The 21913-nt window shown below is 54.4% G+C and overlaps 1 protein-coding gene and 1 long non-coding RNA gene across 2 annotated transcripts; one reads left to right on the plus strand and one right to left on the minus strand.

Moving 5' to 3' along the window:
* Positions 1 to 423: 423 nt before the first annotated feature.
* GPR179 (G protein-coupled receptor 179) lies at positions 424 to 17228 on the minus strand. The gene is made up of 11 exons (XM_067717468.1): positions 16435 to 17228; positions 15008 to 15116; positions 13321 to 13408; positions 12646 to 12881; positions 11788 to 11856; positions 11292 to 11401; positions 10765 to 11003; positions 10456 to 10594; positions 9701 to 9806; positions 8748 to 8894; positions 424 to 7296 (listed from the first exon to the last, which is right to left on the minus strand). Exons 1-11 carry the CDS (start codon positions 17226 to 17228, stop codon positions 2203 to 2205), a joined length of 7131 nt encoding a protein of 2376 aa, XP_067573569.1. The 3' UTR covers positions 424 to 2202.
* On the plus strand, positions 7027 to 7673 carry LOC137213093 (uncharacterized). Its single transcript, XR_010937779.1, has 2 exons — positions 7027 to 7167; positions 7468 to 7673. It is a non-coding gene; the product is annotated as an uncharacterized lncRNA (long non-coding RNA).
* Positions 17229 to 21913: the final 4685 nt, after the last annotated feature.

Here is a 21913-nt window from a genome sequence, read left to right on the forward strand (position 1 = left end):
ATATTAAAACACAGTGTTTCACATAAGCTGTTTCACCTCACTCCACCTCACTCCCCTCACTCCCCTGTCTCAGGGATCTCTAGATAATCCTAAATAGCAGCTAAGCCAGGGAGCCACCAGGGAGCCAGAGGATAAGTGCAATTTTCATTTCCCCTTGGGATCAAATCCAGCTGAGCAAATGGCCCAGATGTACAGGATTGGCTTGAAGGGCCGGGCGGAGGCCATCTGCAGTGCCACCCATGTAGCTGGGCACTGGCTGAGAATTAGCCAGACAGTCCCATTGTCCTGAAGGCTGCCATGTGGCTACCTTGGGCTTTAGAGCAGGCATTGTTCTTTCCTTATCTATCTACTATTAATATTTAGAAACATTGAAAAAATAAAATCACCATAATGAATAAGCTAGAAACAACTGCAATAGTCAAGAAGAAGCATTCTTTATTTTTTTCCCCATGGTTTATTTCACAACTGTGGTTAGAGAGACAACTTTTCTGTTCCCAGCTAGTCCAGACCCAGTGGGATTGTTCTGAGGTGTAGAATTTGCATTGGCTCGCAAGCTGTGAGGCTAACTAGCTAGAGCCCAGAAAAACAACACACCTTAGTTACTGCTCTGGAGGCCTAGGGCAGGGGACCTAGGTAAGAGGGAAGGCCTAGATACGGAACAAGGGCCTCTGGTCTCTGAAAGTGGGTTACTCCATTCCTTCTTCTTTTTGGAAATGGAGCACTTTGCTCCTATTTCTGTGAAGCCCTGTAGCTGCCCAGAGTATTTACATGCAGACTGGTATTTTCCCCATTGGGTGTTTGGTCCCCTTCTTTTGTGTTTTTCCTCCTGGTGAATGGCATCAGTATCTGTCCAGTTAGAGGGTGGGCCCTTGTGCCATGTTTAGTCTGCCTATTTCCACCCCCACCTCACCCCTGCCGATCCTGGGACGTCTGTGACCAACGTTTTTCTCCTTCCTCATTCCCCTCTGGTAGTATCACTTAATTCCAGCACTCTGTTATCTAGGACCACTTAAGTAAGGGTGGCCTGAATTGACTTGAGAGAATTGAGCCGAGCTAAGAACGAGAGAGAGCTCCCTAAGAAAGGAGGCTTTGTATTTACACGATGCCCTTTCCCTGGCCCTCGGGCCTCTAACCTGCCTCATAGCACTACTCTTTCTGAGGGCAGTTAAAGTGCTGGCTGTAAACAGGACCTCCTTTCTTGCTCGGGCTTCTCGGGAAAGAGACTGATGTGGGCCTCCTGTTACTGAGCAAGTGATTTTGAGTGGTTCTTGCATTGGAACCAGAAATTCCCCCTGGCTCCAGTTGCATTTGACAACAGAGAGGGGTCCCTTTGATGACAGCACTGAAAGGCTAGGAGAATGAGGCAGTGGGGTGAACTCTGCAGATTGGCAAAAGATGGGGCAGGAAGGAGGGAAGGCCATCTGAAAAGGCTTGTAAGAGTCATACTTCTTAAACTGGGCTTAAACTGGAGCAATTGCCTTTCCCTTTATGCTCTCTGTCTCTGATGTTGCTTTAGATGCCAGATGTTGACGTAAGTGTGCTTGATTCTCTGTACTTCAGCAGTCAAGCAGGGCAGGTACGGGAGAATAAAGCAGAACCTGGAGATCCAAAGTCAAAATGACAGGATCTTTGAGGCATTTCAGGCACCTCTTTTGAGCCATTTAAGTTTTCCCCCTGATTTATCTTTGAACTTGAATAAGTGGCTTCTAAGCTTCCTATGGTGACCTTCCTCAGCCCCTATGTTGCCAATGCCTTGCGTGGTTTAGTTTCTTCCCAAAAAATGTCCTTTGTAGACTTCACAGAAGAATGGGTCTCCTTTTGAGAAAATGTGGGCTGGGCACAGCTGACTTGCCTTTATTGCTAACATTGGCTTTACAAGTGAGTGTCCTGTCACAGACAGCTTGTGTTGAGTATTCTAGCTGGATGGGAGGATTCATTAGAAGTGGAAGGTCCGGCCCTTGTTCTCTGGAGCAGGAAGAAGAGTTGGAAGTAAAGAGGGGATGGGATTAACTTTTGCGGTCCGAGCAAAACCCTTTTTGTACAATTTGTCTTGGAATGAGTTGACTTCTGTCCACCTTGGAGAGAGAAAGTGGCCAAGTGTGTTTGATTCCATTTTTTGGAAACACCTAGGACTTGGAAAGGACTTTGGCTTCGAAAAGATAGCCACCCAATGTTTCACCTCACCTGATGGAGTTGTTACTCCTAGTCCCAAGGATAGACAGCTGGAGGGGTGAGTTCTTCGTGTTGAGCTTTAGAAGCTACTTCTCCTTGGTCTTCGGTTAAGGAGGAAGACTCCTGAGCCTTAGCTTCCTGGAGAGTTGGCTCTGGGACTAAGCTGGTCCTCGGCCCAAGTTCTGAAGGTACTTGGAGTTCTCTGACACCTTCCGGAGTAAAAGTACTGGCTGGCTTGCTCACTTTGGGGCAGGGGCTTTTGCCTTCTGGAAGGAAGCCACCCAGAGGTCTGTGGACTAAAAGGCATGGTGGGTTCTCAGGGGCTGTGGGGCAGAGTTTTTCTGTCCGAGTTTCTGTTAAAGCCAGGAGGCCAGATTCGTCAGATGGGGCTCCAGTTACCTCCCAAAGACATATATCGATGTCTGCCATGGTCCCCTTTATTTTATTTCCTTCTGGATCTGTGACTTCCCATTGACACAGCTCTGCCATCCTGCTCCCCATACTGCTTGCTCTGTGGGGACCGACTTTGGGTTCGTCCGTGTCTGGAGCATCTGGCTCGGGGGAGAGCCCTTCTGACCTTGTGCCTTCCCAAGGACAGACCGTCTCTCGCTCTCTGTTGACTTTTACTTCTTCTGAAAAGTGTTCTTCAGTCCCTCCAGATCCTGCCTTTTGCAGGAACATCTCTCCTTGCCCTTGAGATTCTCTGTCCAACTCTTGTTCCAGTCCCCCTTTCTCTGCTGCTCCTTGACTCACCTCCCAAGGGCAGATTTCTGTTTTCTTTTCAGAGGGAGACTCTTCTGCTTCCCATGGACACACTTCTGCTACTCTGGCCCCCATGCTGCCTGCTGCCTCGGAACTTTCTTTGCTTCTGTCAGAAGCTTGTGGGGCTGGTTGTGGAGACAGACCCCCACAATCTTGACTCTCCTGGGGACACACAGCCTCCTGTTTCCCATCTGCACTCTCTGAGTTTGCCTGAACGGCCACAACTTTGTGCTCTGGTTTTTCTGGGGCTTTCTCCTCCTCTTGAGGCTCCCCTTCTCCATCCTGTCTTGACACCCCTTCCTCAGGGATTCTTTCAGTCACCTCACAGGGACAGGTCTCAGCTTTGGCGCCGCTGTCAGGTTTGGGAGCATCCATGGCAGGAGCATCCCACGGGCAGAGCTCAGCAAGCCTGCCCCCAACGCCGAGCAGTGTCTGAGCACCGGCTTTCGGTTGGTCAGGGCCGTGACTGTCTGGGTGGGAGAAAGATCCCGCCGGGGCCACACTCTCCTGTAGACAGATAGGTCGTAGCTCATTGCTTGCTTTCTCCCCGTGTTCAGCAGTGACTTCTGCTTGTTCTGGGAAGGAGCCCATCTTTGGGTCTTGTGTCAGGTCCCCTTTCTGTGCTGCTTCATCACTCACTTCCAAGGAGTGCCCCTCTGCCACTCTGCTACTCCCGCTGCTGGACGAGTCTGAGACCTCGGCCTGAGCAGAGGGTGTCCTCAAGTCCTTCTCCCAAGGACACATAGCTTCCTGTTCTTGACTCAGTTTTGTCTCCCATTTTGATATGTCTTCTCCCAGGGAGGTGAGTCTCCCCTCTTCTAGAGTTTTCTCCCTCTGCCCCATGGAATCAGTCCCCATCTCTTGTTCTGATTCCTTCCCGGGGGCTCCTTCATCCACCTCCCAGGGACAGATCTTGGCTTTTTCACTGGTAGGCGCTCCCTCTGCTTCCCAGGGACACACCTCAGCTGGCCTGCACCCCACACGGTCCAATACCTGGAGCCCAGCTTTTGGTCTGTCGGTGCCCAGAGTGTCTGAATGCCGAGAGGATCCCCCCGGATCCAAGCTCTCCCAGGGGCAGGCCACCTCCCGCTCCCAGGCCTGCCTCTCTGGCTTCTTTGGAGCAGTAACAGCTATCTCTTCAGGTCCAGTATCTGCAGAAGCCCTTCCTGTATCATTTGGAAATTGCCTAATGGCCTCAGTTCCCAAAGCCCTTTTCTCCCCTGCTCCAGCACTCACCTCCCAGGGACAGATCTCTGCCTTCTCAGCAGGCAGGATTTCCTCCGCGTCCCAGGGACAGATCTCAGCAGTTTTGCTTCCCGTACTGCCTGACATCTGGAAAGTGGCTTTGGGTCTATCTGTGTCTCGAGGACCAGGTTGCGGGGAGAAGCTTCCAGGGTCCACCCTCTCCCAGGGACAGACTGCTTCCGGCTTTTGCATCTGTCCCTCAGGCTTTTCCCAAGTTGTGCTATCTTTGATTCCTGATGTTCCAGGCATCTTCTCCTTGTCCTTTTGAGATTCTCCTTTTGGTGCCTGTCCCGACATCCAGTCCTCTGTCGTTCTTTCATTCACCTCCCAGGGACAGATTTCTGCCTTGGCAGGTGTTGCTTCCTTTGCCTCTGACCTGAGATCTTCCCGTGGACATACCTGCGCTGCTCTGCTTCCTCCCTTGCTGAGAAGTTGGCCACCAGCTTTGGATGAGGAGTTTTCTAGATGTGGGCTGGAGTGCCCAGGGGTTGTGCTCTCCCAGGGACACACGGACTCCTGCTGTTGACTGCATTTCTGCACTGCTTTCCCAGTTTGTTCCCACGTCTCTCCAAAGCTCCCTTTTCTGGAGGTTTTTCCCTTTTCCTGGAGAGGTTCTCCACCTGTCCTCTGACTCATCATTTCCTTCCCTACTACCTCATCACCCAGCTCCCAGGGACAAATCTCTGCTTTCCCGATAGCAGGAGCATCTCCTGCCTCCCATGGACACGCCTCAGTGACGCTACTGCCCAGACTCCCCGAGCACCCGGAGGTTCCCGGGGCCTGAGTAGAGACTGCTGAGGGGCCCCGGAAATCTGTCCTTTCCCACTGACAAAGAGATTCCAACCCTTCACCCAGTTTCTGTTCTTCCAAGAAGATTGCTTTCTTGGGAGTTTTCTGCTTTGCCTGGGGGAGCTTCTTTACTCCCTCCTGGGACGGTTTCTCATTCTCTCCTCCTTCACTTGCCTCCCAGGGACAGAGCCCTGCCTTGGTGATGTCAGATGTACAAGCTCCTGGGCCAGCGGCTTCCCACGGTCGTGTCTCTACCTGTCTAGGCTCCACACTGCCCACGGTGTCAGACCTGCCCTTGGTTCTGTCAGAGTCCTGAGGTGCTGACCGAGGGGACAGACCCCCAGGATCGGCACTCTCCCAGGGACACACTGCCTCCTGTCCCCTGACCAGTCTCTCTGGCTTTTTCTGAGCAATGGCAACCACATCTTTGGGTTTTGATTTTTCTGAGGCTTTCCCCCTCTCATCTTGGGAGGCATCTAGATCTTGCCTCAGTGCCACCTCCTCAGACACTCCACTCACCTGCCAGGGGCAGATTTCGGCCTTGTTGCTACTGTCAGGCTGACACGTTTCTGACTCGGTGACTTCCCAGGGGCATACATCTATCACCCTCTGGTCAGCACTGCCCAGGGGCCGGAGGCCAGCTTTGGGCAGTTCCCGCCGCCCCCCAGGGGCTTCTTTTGCTTGCTTAACATTTTTGTCCCTAACGGTGCCCTGCCTGACTTGCCTCAGTGTGGCACGCCCTGTTTTACCTGCTTTTGCAACCTTCCCCTCCCCTAGACCCTGGGATGGCCTCCTGCCTCTGTCTGCTTGTTCCCTACTGCCCTCCTGGTGACAGACTTGGAGCATTCTGCTTGTGTGAGCGTTCTGTTGGTTCTGGAGGGACTCCTCGTCATCACAGGGGGCAAGCGCGGCCTGCTTACTCACCGCCTTGGGGCGGCCTGACCTGGGAGATCTGGGACATGCCCCCACACCCTCTCCCAAAGCTCGGCCCTTCTCTTCCTTCTCAGGACATCCTTCCCCGCTCTCCTTCTCTCTGTATGTGCTCCGAGAACGGGTCAGAGCTTTGATAGCCAGTCCCAGGCTACGCATGGAACCCTGCTGAACAGGGGTCTTGAGGCTGTGGGATTTAGATTTAGAGAAGACCTTGGGCCTGTCCTCATCCTCATCAGCTTCCCCCTGGAGACACCTGTCCTCCGTGTCCATCCCATTCTCCCCAGCCCCCCTCTTGTCTACTGCTATAGAGAGGGCCCTCCAGAGCCTGGCCCGACCTGGGGCGGGAGAGTGGTGGCCTCGCTCTGGCCCCGGGGGGCCTTCCTGAGCCACATTTTCTTTCTTTGATGGCAGTTCTGCATTCTCCCAGGGGCAGATGTAGGTGAGCAGGCTGGGGCTTTGTGGGGGTACTGGGATGGGTGCCAGGGCAGGGACGGGAGCTGGCAGCAGAGCCAGAGATAAGGTGGAGGTGGGAGACAGCATCCCTGGCTCCCCCAGGCCCACCCCGGACGTGGCCATGATGGGTGTGGAGATCTGGTGCTGGACGGGCGGGTGGGGCAGCCTTCTCGCGGCCTCCTCGCGCAGCTTTCTGGAGGCGTGGGAGCTGTCCACGCTGCTCCTCTTGGCCGGGGAAGGTGGGGCCGACAGGGTAGTCGCTCGGGCTCGCTCCAGCCTCCAGGCCGAGGGCCTCCGCGCCGGGCTGGCCAGGGCGGCCTCTGCCTTCCTTCTCTCCTCGCGCTCCCTCGCCCGCTGGTAGGTCTCCTCCAGGTAGGCCTGGCTGGCCTCGAGCAGGGCCTTTTCCCTGGAGTCAGCCACGACGCTCAGCGACTTGTGCAGCGAGGCGGGCCGGGCACAGGGCAGCCGCTCTCCCACCGTCAGATTGTGGGCGCTGGCCGACCTGAAGCTCAGCGCGGGCGGCCCTGCCGCCGACTCGCGGCTCTCGGATTGCGGGCCCTTCCTGGCCAGCTTCCTCCTCAGCAGCGAGTCGAGCAGAGGCGGGTACTGCTCCCCGCGGGGAGCGCGGTCCTGCTCGCAGGTGCTACTGGACTTGCGCAGACCCGGCGGCGCGGCGGGCTCCCGGAGGCTGGCGCTGGGCAGCCTGGCGCTGAGCAGCCGGCGGCGGGAGGAGCCCCCGGACAGGCTGCCGCGGGCCGGGGAGCCCGAGTCCCGGGAGTGCTGGCGGGTCAGGGCCTCGGGGAACTCGGCCAGGTACTTCATGAAGGAGCGGCCCAGGGCCTGGCGCCAGCTGCCTTGCTTTTTGCGCAGGTGCGGGTTGTTAGCGGCCATTTCCTTGGTCTTGTGGACCTCGAGCTGGGCGTAGAGCTTCTTCAGCTCGTCCTGGGGGCGGGGGTGCAGAGCTGGCGGTGAGGGCCAAGCTCTCCATCCCCTGGCGGCGCTGCTCTGCCCCTCAGCCCTTGCTCAGACCATTTTCTCTGGGGGATCTCTCTCCCACCAAGCTGTGTCTCTTCCCAGCTTTTAAAACTCAGGATTCACGTCTCCGTCCTGCAGGGCCAACAACCTAGTTCCCAAGCCCGACCCGCTTAGCTCCGAGGCCTCAGCGCACCACTGACTTCTCTGGGCACTGTGGTCTGGTGGGAAGTCTCCAGCTTGGGAGACGGGAAACCTGGGTTTGAGGCTGCTGACCCATCATGTGCCTTCAGGCTATTTTCTTGCCCTCTCTGAGCCTCTGCTTCAATAAAGTAAGGAAGACTGGCTGCCTAGTGTTCACTTCCTTAAGAGGATTATATGAGATTGGTGGTGGGACCAGTGGGCGTGAAAACTGCCATATTCAGGTGTAAGTGACGGGATGGGGCTTTGAAAGTCTTTTGTACTTCGGATCTCTCCCCGCAGCCAGCGTAGGGGAGGTACATGGGCTGCTGCGCCCCATACTGGAGGGTCAAGGATGGTGTCTCTGTGGCAGTGTGCCTCCACTCTTCGGCCTGCCTGCTGGATTGGGGTCTCGGTTCAGCCTATCCCCAGGGGGCAGGCGGCAGGGCAGGCAGAGCTCAGAGGATGAGGAGGATACGGGGGAAAGAGAGGCAAAGGCAGTTGAGGCAAGGAAGGAATTGGGGGATGTAAACAAGTAAGGTGTGGAGGGGGCCCCAGGGGAGGTGGAGGGATGGACACAATGGCTTCCTGGGACTGTTCCCACATGCAGGTTCTATAAGACAAAGGGCTTTACTGCCAGGTCTCTTTATTTCCTACTCTCTGAGCCTCTCATTAGGGTTTCTGTGACTATAATGATATTCTTAAGCAGGAAAATAAGGTAAGGATGCTTTCCTGATGTAAGACTCAGGAAGAACTTCCTTTCTCTAACGCTGCTGGGGCCAGGGAAAGGGGGTCCTGGTGCCTGGTAGCCACTCGCTGCCTGAATTGCCCAGCCCCAATGGCCCTAGGGCCACTAACTACCCGGTATGTTGGGGACTGAGGGGCTTCTTAGGCTGCCCCTCATGGTGGCCCTGCTGAGTGGGAGTGGAGGACACAGGAGACACAGGGGATTTGAGCTCCACTCATGGTTCTGCCTCTACCATGCCAAGTGGGCCTCAGGAATCTGGGTTCTGGGGTTTTGCAGGGTGGGGGCGGTCTATCCACTGTGTGGCCTCCTTTGAGTAGAGTCAGGGGAAGCAGCTTAGGGCAGTGGTGGAGAAGAGAGGGAGCCGGGTCTTAGAGGAAAAGCTATGGGGAGGAGAGGGGACCTGCAGTGGCACACAGCCCGGGTGGCAGGGCAGCTGTGCCCCCTGCCCAGTCCCTAAGTAGCATCAAGAGGAGGTGGAGAGGGCAGCACCTACCCGAATGTCTCCAGGGTCCAGGCTGTGCTCGCTCCAGGCTGAGGCGATGCTGCTGTTCAGGTAGGAGCCTGAGCGCTGCAGGTCCAGCTCGTCCTCGTACACCTCATCCAAGATCTCCTCTCGGGGAGGAGCCCCTGGCTTCCGGAACTGGCCATGGTGGTGGGCATGATCAGGAAAAAGACTCACCTTGGCTCCCTGCCCCGTGGCATATGTATTTACTCCATAAATCTTCACCCCCTCTCTGATTCTGGGGGTCCAAGGAGTATTGTTCCCTCTCCTTCCTGATTTTCTCTAGCTCAGAGACCAGGGGTCTCAATGCCCTGCCCCCACAATTCCTAGCCATGTCCTTCGGCTACCCCCCCCCCCACCTATCTTTCTGTAACTGCTTCTGAGTTGATTTTCAGAGTCTCCCAACCTTCCAGTTGTATTACAAGGACTCCCTTCAGCTCTAGCTCTTTTTTTTTAAACTCCAAGTGTTTTTTATTATTATTTTTTAATTATTGATTTATTTATTGGCTGTGTTGGGTCTTCATTGCTGCGTGTGGGCTTTCTCTAGTTGCGGAGAGCGGGTGCTACTCTCCGTTGCGGTGCATGGGCTTCTCAGAGCGCAGTCTCAGTAGTTGTGGCACACGGGCTTAGTTGCTCCGCGGCATGTGGGATCCTCCGGGACCAGGGCTCAAACCCGTGTCCCCTGCATTGGCAGGCGGGTTCTTAACCACTGTGCCACCAGGGAAGTCCCAGCTCTAGCTGTTATTTCCCTTGCCCAGAGATTGGAGACGGAGATTCCTTCTGTGACTCCTAAGTGGGCTCCTTGCTTAGGGCCCACATCCCTCAGGGCCCAGGGTGTCATTCTCACCCTGGCCTGGAGAGGGTGCTATGGGCATAGCAGCTCCACAGTGCCCCTGGCAAAGGGGCTGCGTCTCCCTCACATTGAGACCAGGGGAAGACCTCACCTTAGGGATGAAGATCAGAGCCAGTGTGGCGGTGACTGTGCTGTGGGTGTGAAAGAAGAAGAGGAGGAGCGTCCAGTCTGGGTGCAGGGAGGGAACCAGTACAAACCTGAGGGTGAGGTGGGAAGGAGATGGTTAGCTACAGGTGGGAGTGGCCTCTTTCCTCTCACCTGTTTCAGTGGCTGTCCTCCCCAGCCCCCACCCTGATCTCCTGGAGGTGCTCCGTGCAGTGAGGAGGGCACTCTTCCTTCTTCCTGCCCTCCCACCTCAGGGCTCACGTTAATCTCCACCTCTGAGAAGCCCTCCCAGACTACTCCAGCTTGCCTTCTCCGGCTGCTTATAGCACTTAACTCTGTTATGGACCACCCTGTGGGTTGATTCTACCTTCACCACAGGGCCAGATCCTTGTGGACACTCATAGCAGGCCCGCTGCAAGGACGGTTGGGGTGTGAGGGGGAAGAAGGCAGTGAGAATGGAGCCTGTATGTGGAGGAGAGTCGGGGGGGGGGGAGGCGTGTGGAATGGGAGAGGAGTTAGGAGTGGAGCACGCTTCCTCTTCTCGGGTGTTGGGTGAGACATGGGTTACAGGAAGGGTATCTGTGGGGTAGGGAGAGAGCTACAGGTGGGGGCCCTCCTCCTCCTTGCTGAGGCGTCGTAGGTGTTGCAAGGAGGGCTGTGGGACGGGGGTACCCTCCCCTGGGAGAGGTGAGGAGTGTTCTTAGGGTGGGAGCCGTGGTGGGTAGGAGGGCCCGCCCTCACCTGGCTGCGTGGAAGGCAGCAGAAAGCAGCAGCTCGTTGTGCAGTGCGATGCCCATGTACCGCGGCTCATGCAAGGCTGAGGGAACAGCCCGGGTGGCGTAGCAGAGGAAGCTGCCCCAGCACAGGAGCAGCATCTCAGCTGCGGGGAAATAAGGAGAGCCGGGTACCACCTCAGCAGCCATGCACCCCTTTCTCTGTAGGCCGTGCTGGGGGGACCCCGGTCCAGGGGTCCAGGTACAAGGCAGGAGGACCCGTGGAGGTGCAGGGAGGGGGACCAGAGTGAGGCTGGGCTCAGTGGAAGCAGCTCACCCACAACCATGATGTAGTCCCAGCGGTCGTGGTGGCAGAGGTAGAAGTGGCGGCCTGTGTGGGTGTGGCCTCGCGCCACCAGGGACGCGTGCTGACTGCCTTGCTCCAGGATCCCCGCTGTCCATACAGCCAGGAAGCCCAGCACCAGCAGCAGCAGCAGCCCCAGACGCTGCAGCAGCCGCCCACTGCTCAGGTGGGGGCCCCGCTGGGCCGTTCGAGACAGAAACAGCTGGAGCACTCTACAAGGGTCAGAGTGTGGCTGGTGGATGCAGGGAGGGGAGATGCCCCTGGCCATTGCTTCCCTCCCCGCCGCACATCCCTGTCCTCCCATCCCTTCCATGGTTCACCGCCTCCTCTTACCCCCCAAAAAGTTACATGGAGGGGAGGGCCATAGTGATGGGAGCAGGCCTTGGGGGCACAGAGGAGTAGAGCTGGTAGGGGTCTGGCTGTGAAGAACTTCATTCCATAAATGAGCTGGGGTAGCCTGGAGTGAGCAGCGTGAGAGCAAGCTCTGCCCCAGACCCTACCTATAAAGCTTGAGTATAATAGTGCCGTAGACACTGGCAAAACCCAGCAGTCGGACCCAGCGGAGGGCGATGCAGCGGAATACACTGGGCTTGAAGTACAGGATGAAGACCTGGTGGGGAAGGGGCAAAAACAGTTGCTCTCCACTGCACTTCCACTGGGTGCCAGGCCTATGCTAAACACATTGCTGATCCTCCTAACCGCCTTTTCCTAGAGGCATCATCACCTCCATTCTGCAAAGGAGTAGCTTTGTTATCAGAGAGGTTAGGTAACTTGTCCTAAGTCACACAGCAGGTCATAGAGCTCCTTTTAAGCCTGGCTGTTTGGTTCCAGAGCTCACTAGACCAGCCTGTCATTTGTGGGTATGAGTTGGAGGATTTTGAGGTCTCTGAATCCCCCCAACAGGGCAGAGAGGAAGGATTCTGGGGCTTGGAGGGTACCAGGTTGGGACTATGGGGGATCCTGGGAGGTGCGGTCAGCCTCTGGCCACAGACTCACAGGGAAGTAGAGCAGCAGGGATCCAAAAAGGATGGTTTCCAGCAGTACCACTCCAGATGCCCGGATCCTCTGTGAACCCAGGAAAGAGAGAGGTATGTAAGCAGGGCAGCAAGAGGACAGAGCCTGGAGGATGGTACAGGAGGGTCTCAGGCCTGTTTGAGGGGTCACCCCATGGCCCTGAAGCTAAAGCTTCACCCTGTAACATTAGCTCTGCCCTCTCCATCCACAGCCACTCTCACCACAGGCTCTTAGCTCCACTGGCACTAAGCCTGGCTAAGGCAAAGGTTTCATATAGCTCCTGCCACCGCAGGCCCATGCCCCTCCCAGTCCCAGCCTGGGCCTTGCTGCAGACCTGGGCTAGAATCAGAGGTTGCTGGAGGTAGAAGGGATCTCAGGCTTTCCTCCAAGCTTTGGGTCAGACTGCCTCCTTGTCTGGAAACTCGCTTCTCTGTCAATTGACCGTCAACTTTGGCTCAAATGTCATGTTCTCCAGAAAGTCTTCCCACGCCATCTCGGGCAGGGTGACTGGGTCCCCTCTCTGAGCTGCCACAGCAACTGACACCTCTATCCTGGCCCCTGTTTTGCTGTGCTGTCATTTTATTTACATGTCTGAGGGGGCAGATCACTTCCCCTAGTGCCTACACAGTGTTTTGAATCGAGCCCAATGCCTTCATTGAGCAGGTGAGGAAACAGGTCTAAGATGGTGAGGTCACTCGCCTCATGTCACATAGTGAGTTAGATTAAGAATCAGGGCCAGAACCCATTTCTCTCAAGTTCTGGTCTTAGGTAGTCTGTGGTCTCCGGTTGATGCTAGAGACTCAGGACGTGTGTAGAAGAGAGATGTGGGGCCTTCCTTGCCTTGGTCTGGCGGCAGCGATAGGAGACCAGCATGCTCAGGAAGACGGCCAGCATGCAGCACGTCTGAGAGGCCAGCACCACTGCCCGCAGCGTGGGGGCTTCCTCCACCAGGCACGGCGTGGCATCCAGGCAGCTGGAGCAGCCCTCAGCACATGGTTGGCACCGCAGCAGCCTCCCGGAGCTGCCTTGCGGGGACCCGAATTGCCCGGTAGGCTGGGCAGCACCCTCCTCAGAGCCTATACAGAACAGGATGTGTGCAGGGAGAGGGGCATGGCTGGGACAACCTGAGACCCCAGCCTTCTCTCCCAATGGTCCCCACAGCTCTCTCCCTGCCCTCTTATGGTCTGTGGCCCTTGGGGTAGCGTCAGGATGGGTAGGAATGAAGAAGTGGGTACTTTCAGGGGAAGGCAGGGTTACAGGAAGAGGCGATGCCAGGCTAGGACTCACTGCGAGGTCAGCTTGCATCGGACTGCCATGTTATAAGCTCATTCTCGGAAGGAACAGACACCCCCAAATTGGACCCTGCCTGCCTCTCCTGCTTCTCTCGACGTTCTTCCCTTGCTCCATGAGTTTTCTCCCAGTGTCTCACCCCAACCTGCCTTTCTTCCCCAGATGCCCCCCTCCAATCAGCCCAGCCTGTAAAACACCTTCCTGGCATTCCGCATAGTTACATACCCCCGGAGCTGCTTGTCCCATAGAAGCCGGGTCGGCAGCGGCAGAGGTAGTGGCCAAGGACAAAGCCCTGACTCTCCAGGGGGACACACTGTGGGGATGACAAACACACTCGGTATTTATATGAGGCTTTCCCTCCTGGGAAGAGAAGGAGGGCGCATTTACCTTCCTATCCACGGCCCCTGGGTCTACACCGGGGAGCCCCACCAGAAAGCCACCCCAGCCCTTGGGAAGCCTTCCATCCCTGGAAACCCTACTCTGCCCCCACCATTGCCTCTCTTCTCAAAGAGACCTCCAGGCAAAGAGTATGCAGACGGATCACCCTTTTATTCAGACTGGCCCTGACAGGAGCTTCACAGGTCCCGTTTCCCAGTGCCCAGCTGATGCTAGAGCAAGGTGCTGGGGAGGTGGGAGCAGGGAGACATCTGAGCTCAACCACACCTGTGTGCCTACATCCTGCTTCAAGGGTCCCCATCAGCCTCCCTCTTTGGCACACAGGTGGGTTGAAAAGGCCCCCATGGAGGAGCAGCTTCCTCCATCAGGGCCATCTGGCTTTGGCGCAGGACTGCTCTGCCCAGCCCTAATGCCAGGCTAATGCCAGGCTGGTGGGATGCCAAGGCCAGCTCTTTATTCCACCTCCACCCATTGATGTTTGCCCAGCAGGGGACAGAGCAGACCTCAGAGCCAGGCAGGGAAGATGAGCCCTTGGATGAGGTCAGACCTACTGTAGGGAGTGGCTGGGAACAGACCGCAGTGGGGCAAAGGAAGGAAGATTACATATCCAGCCCCTAGAAGGTGCTTCTGAAATCGTGGCCCAGCTTCCCCTCTTACTCAGACCACTGGAAAACGTTCTGTTCCTGCCATAGACAAATACATACCCAGAGACACGAATGTGGCTGTGTTGAAAAGTGCACTGGACAATGGGAGCCCTTATCCATCCCTGGACTGATAGCTCCAAACACATGAGCCCTGAAGAGCAACAGATGCCCAAACCCACCATACCTCCCAGCAGGCTGCAGGGCTCCCCTTGGCTTTGGTTCAGCTCAGGAACAAGCATGCAGTCAGTGTAACTGTGGAGCGGATTAGTTCACTGACCTGCCAGTTTCCCAGTACTGGGCTTGCAGGGTTATCAACCATTGCTTTCCATTATCCAGATTCTCCTGCATCCACGGCTTTGATTTTGCCAGCATCTCACCTGGGTTCCATCACCTTTACCAGTCCCAGAGCTCTTCAAGTTCCTTCTCTGGTTAGTCTCCTCCTACACCCCAACCAGCAATTCTACTTATTTCAACAAACACCCAACAGAGCATCCTTTGTGGGTCAGAAGGAGCCCAGAGCTCTGTTGACATGGAGAATGTGATTCAGGAGAAGGAAAGGGGACAATTAATAGAGGCTCAGGAGGCGGTCCTGGGAAGGGATCCTGGAGCACCCAGTACCAGAAGGGAGAGCAGACAGGGAAGCACACTGAGAATGCAAAGGAATGAAGGTGGCTGTCTCGGGTGGGGGATGGGGCTAGGCTGTATGTGTCCTCACTCTTAAAAAGCCTGGTATCTCATCTCTATCTATCTTATCAGTAGGGACTTCCTTGAAGCCGGAGAGGGTGGTGTGCCTTTGTCAGCTGCTCCTGATGGCAGTGATGGGAAAGGGGAGGGAGGCAGGACACCAGAACCCCCACCCTCTGTATCCTTACCTGGGTGCTGTTGAGATCACACAGGTGTGTGTTAGAGTACCAGCCTGGGCCGCTGGCACACTGATTGATGTCCACACTCTGAAGATCTACGTCCATCTGCACCTGCCCCCTAAGGCAGTGAATTGGCAGTTAGGGGTACGGTGAAGGATGCCAAGGTGGACGTGTGTCCTTGGACCTCAGACTATGAGGCAATGCAAGCTCTACAAACTTTAGCAGTGTGCCAGGAGAGAGGGCACACACGCACGCCATTTCTCCAGTGATATTAACCCTCGCTGTCTCTGCAGCAACAATCCTCCTCCCCCTAGGTTTTTCCCTGCCCCCACCCCCCCCATCCCTCAGGTTTTCAACATCCTAGCATTTCTTGATTTCTATCAATGGGAAAGGGAGGTGGTGAGACATACAGGAGCTGCGGCTCTGATGATCTTTCTGAAAGGGATATTCACACTTCCCCACTGCATGTATATACACACTCACACACACACACACACACACACACACGCACGTGCGCGCGCGCAAAGTGCAGCTATTAACCACCCCCTCACTCTGCCCAAACCAGGTCTGAACTGATCACAGCAAAGGAGATATGGAATAGAGGGGCCCAGAGTCAGAGCTGCCTGGCCCAAGGGCTCTCAACCCCTGCTCTGGGCTGAATGGGGAGAGAGCTGGCAAGGAGCCAGGCTGCCTGTGGCCAGGAGAGGAACTCTGCTGGGGACAATGAATGGGGACACAGAGCTGGGAAAACAACGTTGATTGTTGAATGCCTTGCGGTACACTATCCATCTGCTCCCTCCTTCCCATCATGGCTCCCAATCACCTCTTTACTCCAGCTGAGGGAGGCAGTCAGTTATTTGAGGAGCATCATAGGCTATCGGGGTCAGGACTTGATATAAGAATACAGCCATTGGGAGTGACCCTGGGGATCTGGCCAGCTCCTGGGCAGAAGAGGCAATGGTGCCAAGCCTCCCCGCAAGTGTTCCCCTTCCTTTGCAGAAGCCGCCTTCTACAGCTGTATATTGCTAGGGAGCCTCGAATTTCATTCCCGAAGCGCCCATCTGACTCCTCTGAGAAGCCAGCGCATGGATTGCCACTGTCTCCCGCACCAAGCCCTCTCCTGCCCTGTACCCACTACTCAGACCTGGAGGCCAGGACCTATGCCCAGCTATGTCCACACATCTGTACACACACACGTGTATGCCTACTTGTAAATGGAGTGATTTATATGTAGTACATACACACACCTGTATATGTTAACACACAGTTACAGATTCCCAGGGTCAACTGCAGATATACACAGCTGAATGCAAGTACACACATCTGTGTCCCCCACACATGTGCATACCAAATGGCCTATGCACAGCTGGCTGGACTTGGGCCCCCCCACCCCACAAATCCACAACAGCGTCAAACCCTGCACAAAAACCACTTACCTGATCTCCGGGTTGAGGTCTGGCTTGAGTCCATAGAAGGCCGCTGAGAGTGTGATAAGCCAGCCCGGACGGAGCCGGCCCTCCTGGCATTCCAGGAAGGGAGGAGACAGCCTCACGTGCTGCAAGTCCCCCACATATCCATCCCCCTGTGGCCACTTGGGGCTGCCAAGGCTCCCTAGGTCATTGGTCAGCACCCGCTTCTGCAGGTCAGGGGTGTCTAGGGCCCCGGTTGGGCTCTCCTTCTGCACCCTGCTCCCGGACAAGTCCTGAAGGATGGTCTCCTCCCCCATCCGGGTGGCCTGCAGGGCCAGCTGCAGGTGGCTGGCCCCCAGTGGAGGGTTAAAGGTCAGCAAAGCCCGGTATGCCCTTGGGTCCCCCTCGGCCACGCTGCGGACCAGTGCCTGGTACCACTCCACATCCTCCTCCACGCTGGACTCCCGGATGTCGTTGGCTTGTAGCAGCATGTTGAGGAAATTGGCAGCCTGCGTAATGGTGCCCGCTGCCCTCCATAGGATTGGGGGGAGCCCTGGTCTGGCTCCTGCCCCATGGGCTTCATAGCGCTCACTGCAATTAGCCCCCGATAGCTGTTGGGCATCTCCAGAGTAGAGAAAAGCTAGGGCTGCCTCAGCCCCCTCCGGGGGCACCCACATGGGTGCAGATCCTGGCTTGACTTGGGAGGACAGCGCGGGAAGAGAGCGGAGGAGCCTTGGACCCCCCAGAGCCCAGCCACAGAGGAAAGAGCAGCTCAGCAGCCCCCACACAGGAGGAGGCATGACCACTGCCCTGGTGCCCATCCTTGGGGCAGCTCTCAGGGACCCTGGGGTCCAGGCTGCCCGGGGTATTGGAGGTTCAGGAGATCCCAGGCAGAGGCTGGCCGCAGTCTGGGGCTGCCTGCTTGCACGCCTCCGATCCTTGCTTTCTCTCTTCCCCTCTTCCTCTCTCTCATGCTCAGGCTGTCTTACTTGTTTTTCTCTTCTCTTTAACGTCATCAGCTGGCTTCTGGACGTAGGCATGAGGGCTCTGTTCCCTGCTCTCTCAGTGTGGCCCCCCATCGCAAACCCTTTTAATCCTGGCACACCACTCTTCCCTCCCCCTCTTATCCAATATCTAGGCTCCCTCCCCTCACTCCCCACCCTACATCTGCTCCAGGGAGAGATAGAAGGGACCAGCCGTTCTCTCTCTTCCTCCCTCCCTCCCTCTGCCCTTTGCTCCATTAGGAGAGATGGGCAAATCCGGGATGGGACGCCATAGCAACCACAGATGAGCCTGTGCCCCTCTCTCCACCCCTCTCCTCCACTCAGCCTCCTGGCAGCAATTTCCACGGCCATGATAAAGGGCCAAGCTGCAGCTCCTGGCAATCTGCTCTAGCTGCCTGTACCCCCGACACCATGCTGCTGAACTGGAATTTGAGATTGGGGTTGGCGAGGGGTGGGCAAGAGAGCCCAATAAGTGTAGGTTTTTAAAAAATATGTATTTATTTATTTATCTGGCTGCACCAGGTCTTAGCTGCGGCATGCGGCCTCTTAGTTGCGGCACGTGGGGTCAAATTCCCTGACCAGGGATTGAACCCAGGACCCCTGCATGGAGAGTGCAGAGTCTTAACCATTGGACCACCAGGGAAGTCCCAAGAGAGCCCAATAGAACCATAATTGATATTTGTACAGACTGTGGCAGTTTACAAAGTGTTTTTCACGTGCGTTATCTCAGTGACTCTTCCCCAACCCACCTATGCTGAATATTCTTATCCCCATTTCACAGATGCAGACAGTGAGGCTCAGAGACTCACCCAAGATCACATAGCTGCTTCATTTGAGTTGAGACTCAAACCCAGAGCTCTGATTCCCCTACACTGCCCCATCAAACCCCCACCATCACCCTGTTATTCATCCTTAGAGACCTCAAGAAGACCTAACTATAGCCCGGAGAGGTAAAGGGACTTCCCTAGGACCACACTGTTGCTCTTGACAGAGCAGGAGCCTCCACCAGGTCTCCACCTCCCCAGCCAGGGAAGCCCGCCCTCTCCTGCATCACAGAGTTAACCACTGCCCGGAGTAAGGGGGTCATGGTGGGGAGGGGGGAAGAGAATGAACAGTTTTGCTTCTGCTTCTTCCACCTTCATTTTGTCATTCTAAGCCCTGTCTTCTTCCTTTCTTCATGAAAACCATGGCTAACCTCTCTTGCTCTTCCAGGTCTTCTTACCCCTCACATCCTTCCCTCTGTCGGACACAATAACTGGAAAGCTCAGAGTTAGCACTGTCTGAGGCAGCCTCCTCGGATCCAGAAGGGTATGGATTCTTGAAGTCAGCCACGGAACAAAGCCCCTGCCTTCTTCTCCCTCCCTCTTCCACCACTTTCCCATCGCTGATCGCTCGCCCAGTGATTTGGCCCCATGTGCATGTGCTATCTGTTAGTTTCTCTCCTTCTCACTTTGCCCCCATCCCCGCTTCTAAAACCTCTGATGTCCCAGATCTCTGAGTTTATGTAGGGAGGGCTGGGTGGTGGTGGCTAAAAACTTCTCTTGCTTTACTGGTGGCCTCTGCAAGCAATAGTTCTGCTTTGGAACCTTCACTGGGAACGTAAGGGGTGGAGGAAGAGATGGGGGCTAGAGGACAAACCTCCACAGAATCCCTATGATGTCAGAACTAAGAGTGCCTATATCCCAGACCTTCCTCTAATAGAGAAGGAAATGAAAACTAAAACCAAATGTCAGCTAAGTGACCTCCTCAAGGCCACAAAGCCAGCGAGTGGTCTGGGGTCAGACCTCTATCACACATCCACACATCCATTGCCTCTCTGATTCCTGTGTGCCAACAGAAAGGGGGATGGTAGGGGGTGGGGTGGGGTGAGCAAGTGCTCCGTTCCACGTTCTTGGTATTATTACTGGTTACTGTTAGTCCAGGGCCAACAGAACACCTTGGGTGAAGACATAATAGTCAGTTGTTTTTTCCCCCAAGAAGCTTTTCATAATAATAACTTATGTTTGAATAGTGCTGTAGCATTTGCCTGTAAGTTTTCATTTAATCCCTACAACAGCTCTATCAAGGGGGGATTATTATTGACCTATTTTTACAAATGAAACACAGGTTCAAAGATGTTTAATTATTTGCTCTTGGTAATATGTCCAGGAAATGGCATGACTAGGACTCAAAACTAGATGGCAAGCTCTAGAGGGGCAGAGACCATGCCTGTCTCATTCATCACTGAAGCCTAGCCCATTGCTGAACGATTGAGTGAACTCAAGACTGGTTTAGATTCTCTGAATTGTTCTTTGCAAACCTTTTAAACTAGGGTTCTACCACTGCAGAGACCACTTATATAGCCCTCAGGAAACAGGTATATGTAGACATAAAACCTACCCAACAAATCCAGCTCATACAAGGATACACTTCCTTTGCTTGGAGCTTAATTTTCAATATTTTTTCCAGGAACTACAGGTCTGGACATTTAAGGAAATGGAGAAAGGCAGCATTCCTTGCTCTGCCTTAGGAAAAGCCTGTGTGTGTTCCCCTGTGCCTCTGTGTGCTCAGGGCAGGTGGAGATATCCCAGGCGGCAGACATGGTCTGCCTCCCTCTGGGGCCAGGAAAGTATCTGGACAGCAGAGGGCGCTGTGGAGCTTACAGGCCTTGCATTCGCGGGGGTAACCTGTTCTGGAGCCAGAGTTTTCCAGAGACAGCCAGGATCTTGGGTGGTCTTCTTAGGCCTCCGGTGTGCTATGGTCCTATAGCAATTTCTCTTCTTTTCTCCAGAAACCTAAGTAACACCTAAAAGGTATTGGAGAGAGGGTAGAAAATATAATCTTTGGAGTCAGAGCTTGTTTTGAATTCCACTTCACCTTTTTGAACTGTATGACCTTAGGTAAGGAACTCTTCAGTTTTTTCATGGGCAAGGGAGGTTATTAATTCTGTTGTGCAGAATTAGAGATGAATTTGTATCAGGAGCTTCTTACAAGGATGGAGCAATCGTTCCATGCTTATGTATCAAGGGCCTACTCCGTGCCAGGCAGTCCTTGGCATTGGAGAGTCCATGATGGGCAAAAAGCAGACGAGGCCCCTGCCCTCACAGAGCTAACAGCTTAATAGAGAAGACAGACTTTAATCAAATAACCTCGCAGATAGAGAACAAATCACACCTGGGCAATTAAGTGCACCAAAGGAGTGGTCTTGGAGCTCAGTGAGGAGGAAGTTCCCAGGCAGGGAGATTTCCCTGAGGTAGAGAGAAGCTTAATTTGAAGGATGAGTAGGAGTTTATGAAGCAAAAAGGGAGGGAAAAAGCCTTTAAAGAAAAGGGAATCGCTTATGCAATGGCCATGTTTTTGAGCCTGACACAGGGCTAGTGGAACAGCAGGGCAGAGAAAGCAAGGTGGAACCTGGTGGGAGATGAGACCAGAGAGGCGGGGGTCTGATGACACAGGACCCCATAGGCCTCCTTAAGGAGTTTTGTCTTTAGCCTAAGAACAGTGGGAAACCATGAAGGGTTATAATCACAGGCTATTGGTGAATATTCATTTTAAAAGGTTCTCTCTGGGGACTTCCCTGGTGGTCCAGTGGCTAAGACTCCGTGCTCCCAATGCAGGGGGCCCGAGTTCGATCCTTGGTCAGGGAACTGGATCCCATATGATGCAGCTAGGAGTTCACATACCTGTGGCTAAGGATCCCACATGCTGCAACTAAGACCTGATGCAGCTAAATAAGTAAATATTTTTTTAAAAGTTCTCTCTGGCTGTAGAACTCATAGCAGACCCTGGATCATCTTCCCCTAAATGCAGCTTCAGGTACTAAAGTTGCTAAGTTCTGCTGGCTGATCCTTCCTCCTTATCCTTTGCATTCCTCAACATCTCTTCATGGGAAGATTGCAATGGTTTCCTAACTGGTCTCCCTGCCTCCAGTCACACCTCCTCTACACAAGCTTGAACTTACTTGACCTTCACAACATTCCTGCAAGTAAGCAAAGCAGCAATCCTTATCCCTATTTTGCAGATGAGAAAACTGAGGTCTAGTGGTACTGTGGAACTGGCTCATACAGGCTTGTGAAAGCCGACTGTTAAAATTTCCGAAATTTTGGGACTTCCCTGGTGGTCCAGTGGTTAAGACTTTGCACTCCCACTGCAGGGGGCGTGGAATAAATTTTGCAAGCCAGTTGGTTTTTGGGGGTTTTTTTTGGCTTGAACCCCGGCCTTCAGCAGTGAGAGCATAGAGTCCTAACTACTGGACTGCCAGGGAATTCCCTACAAGCCAGTTGCTAAACACAGCCAACTGTTAAAAATTATGTAAACATTAAATATATTAAAAACAAAGGTAATACATTCTCAAAACTCATCATTTCCTAATAATTTTACTATTATTATTTACCTGTGCTCTTGAGGTTATTTGTGTTATTGTATCTGCTACATAATAGTATGAAACTATTGCATAATAGTATGCTCTGTGTTCAGCAAAGTCAAGATGGTAGATTGAAATCAGCCTTTGTGGGAGGATTTAC

The sequence above is a fragment of the Pseudorca crassidens genome, chromosome 19 (assembly GCF_039906515.1).
Source record: "Pseudorca crassidens isolate mPseCra1 chromosome 19, mPseCra1.hap1, whole genome shotgun sequence".
Lineage (NCBI taxonomy): Eukaryota > Metazoa > Chordata > Mammalia > Artiodactyla > Delphinidae > Pseudorca > Pseudorca crassidens.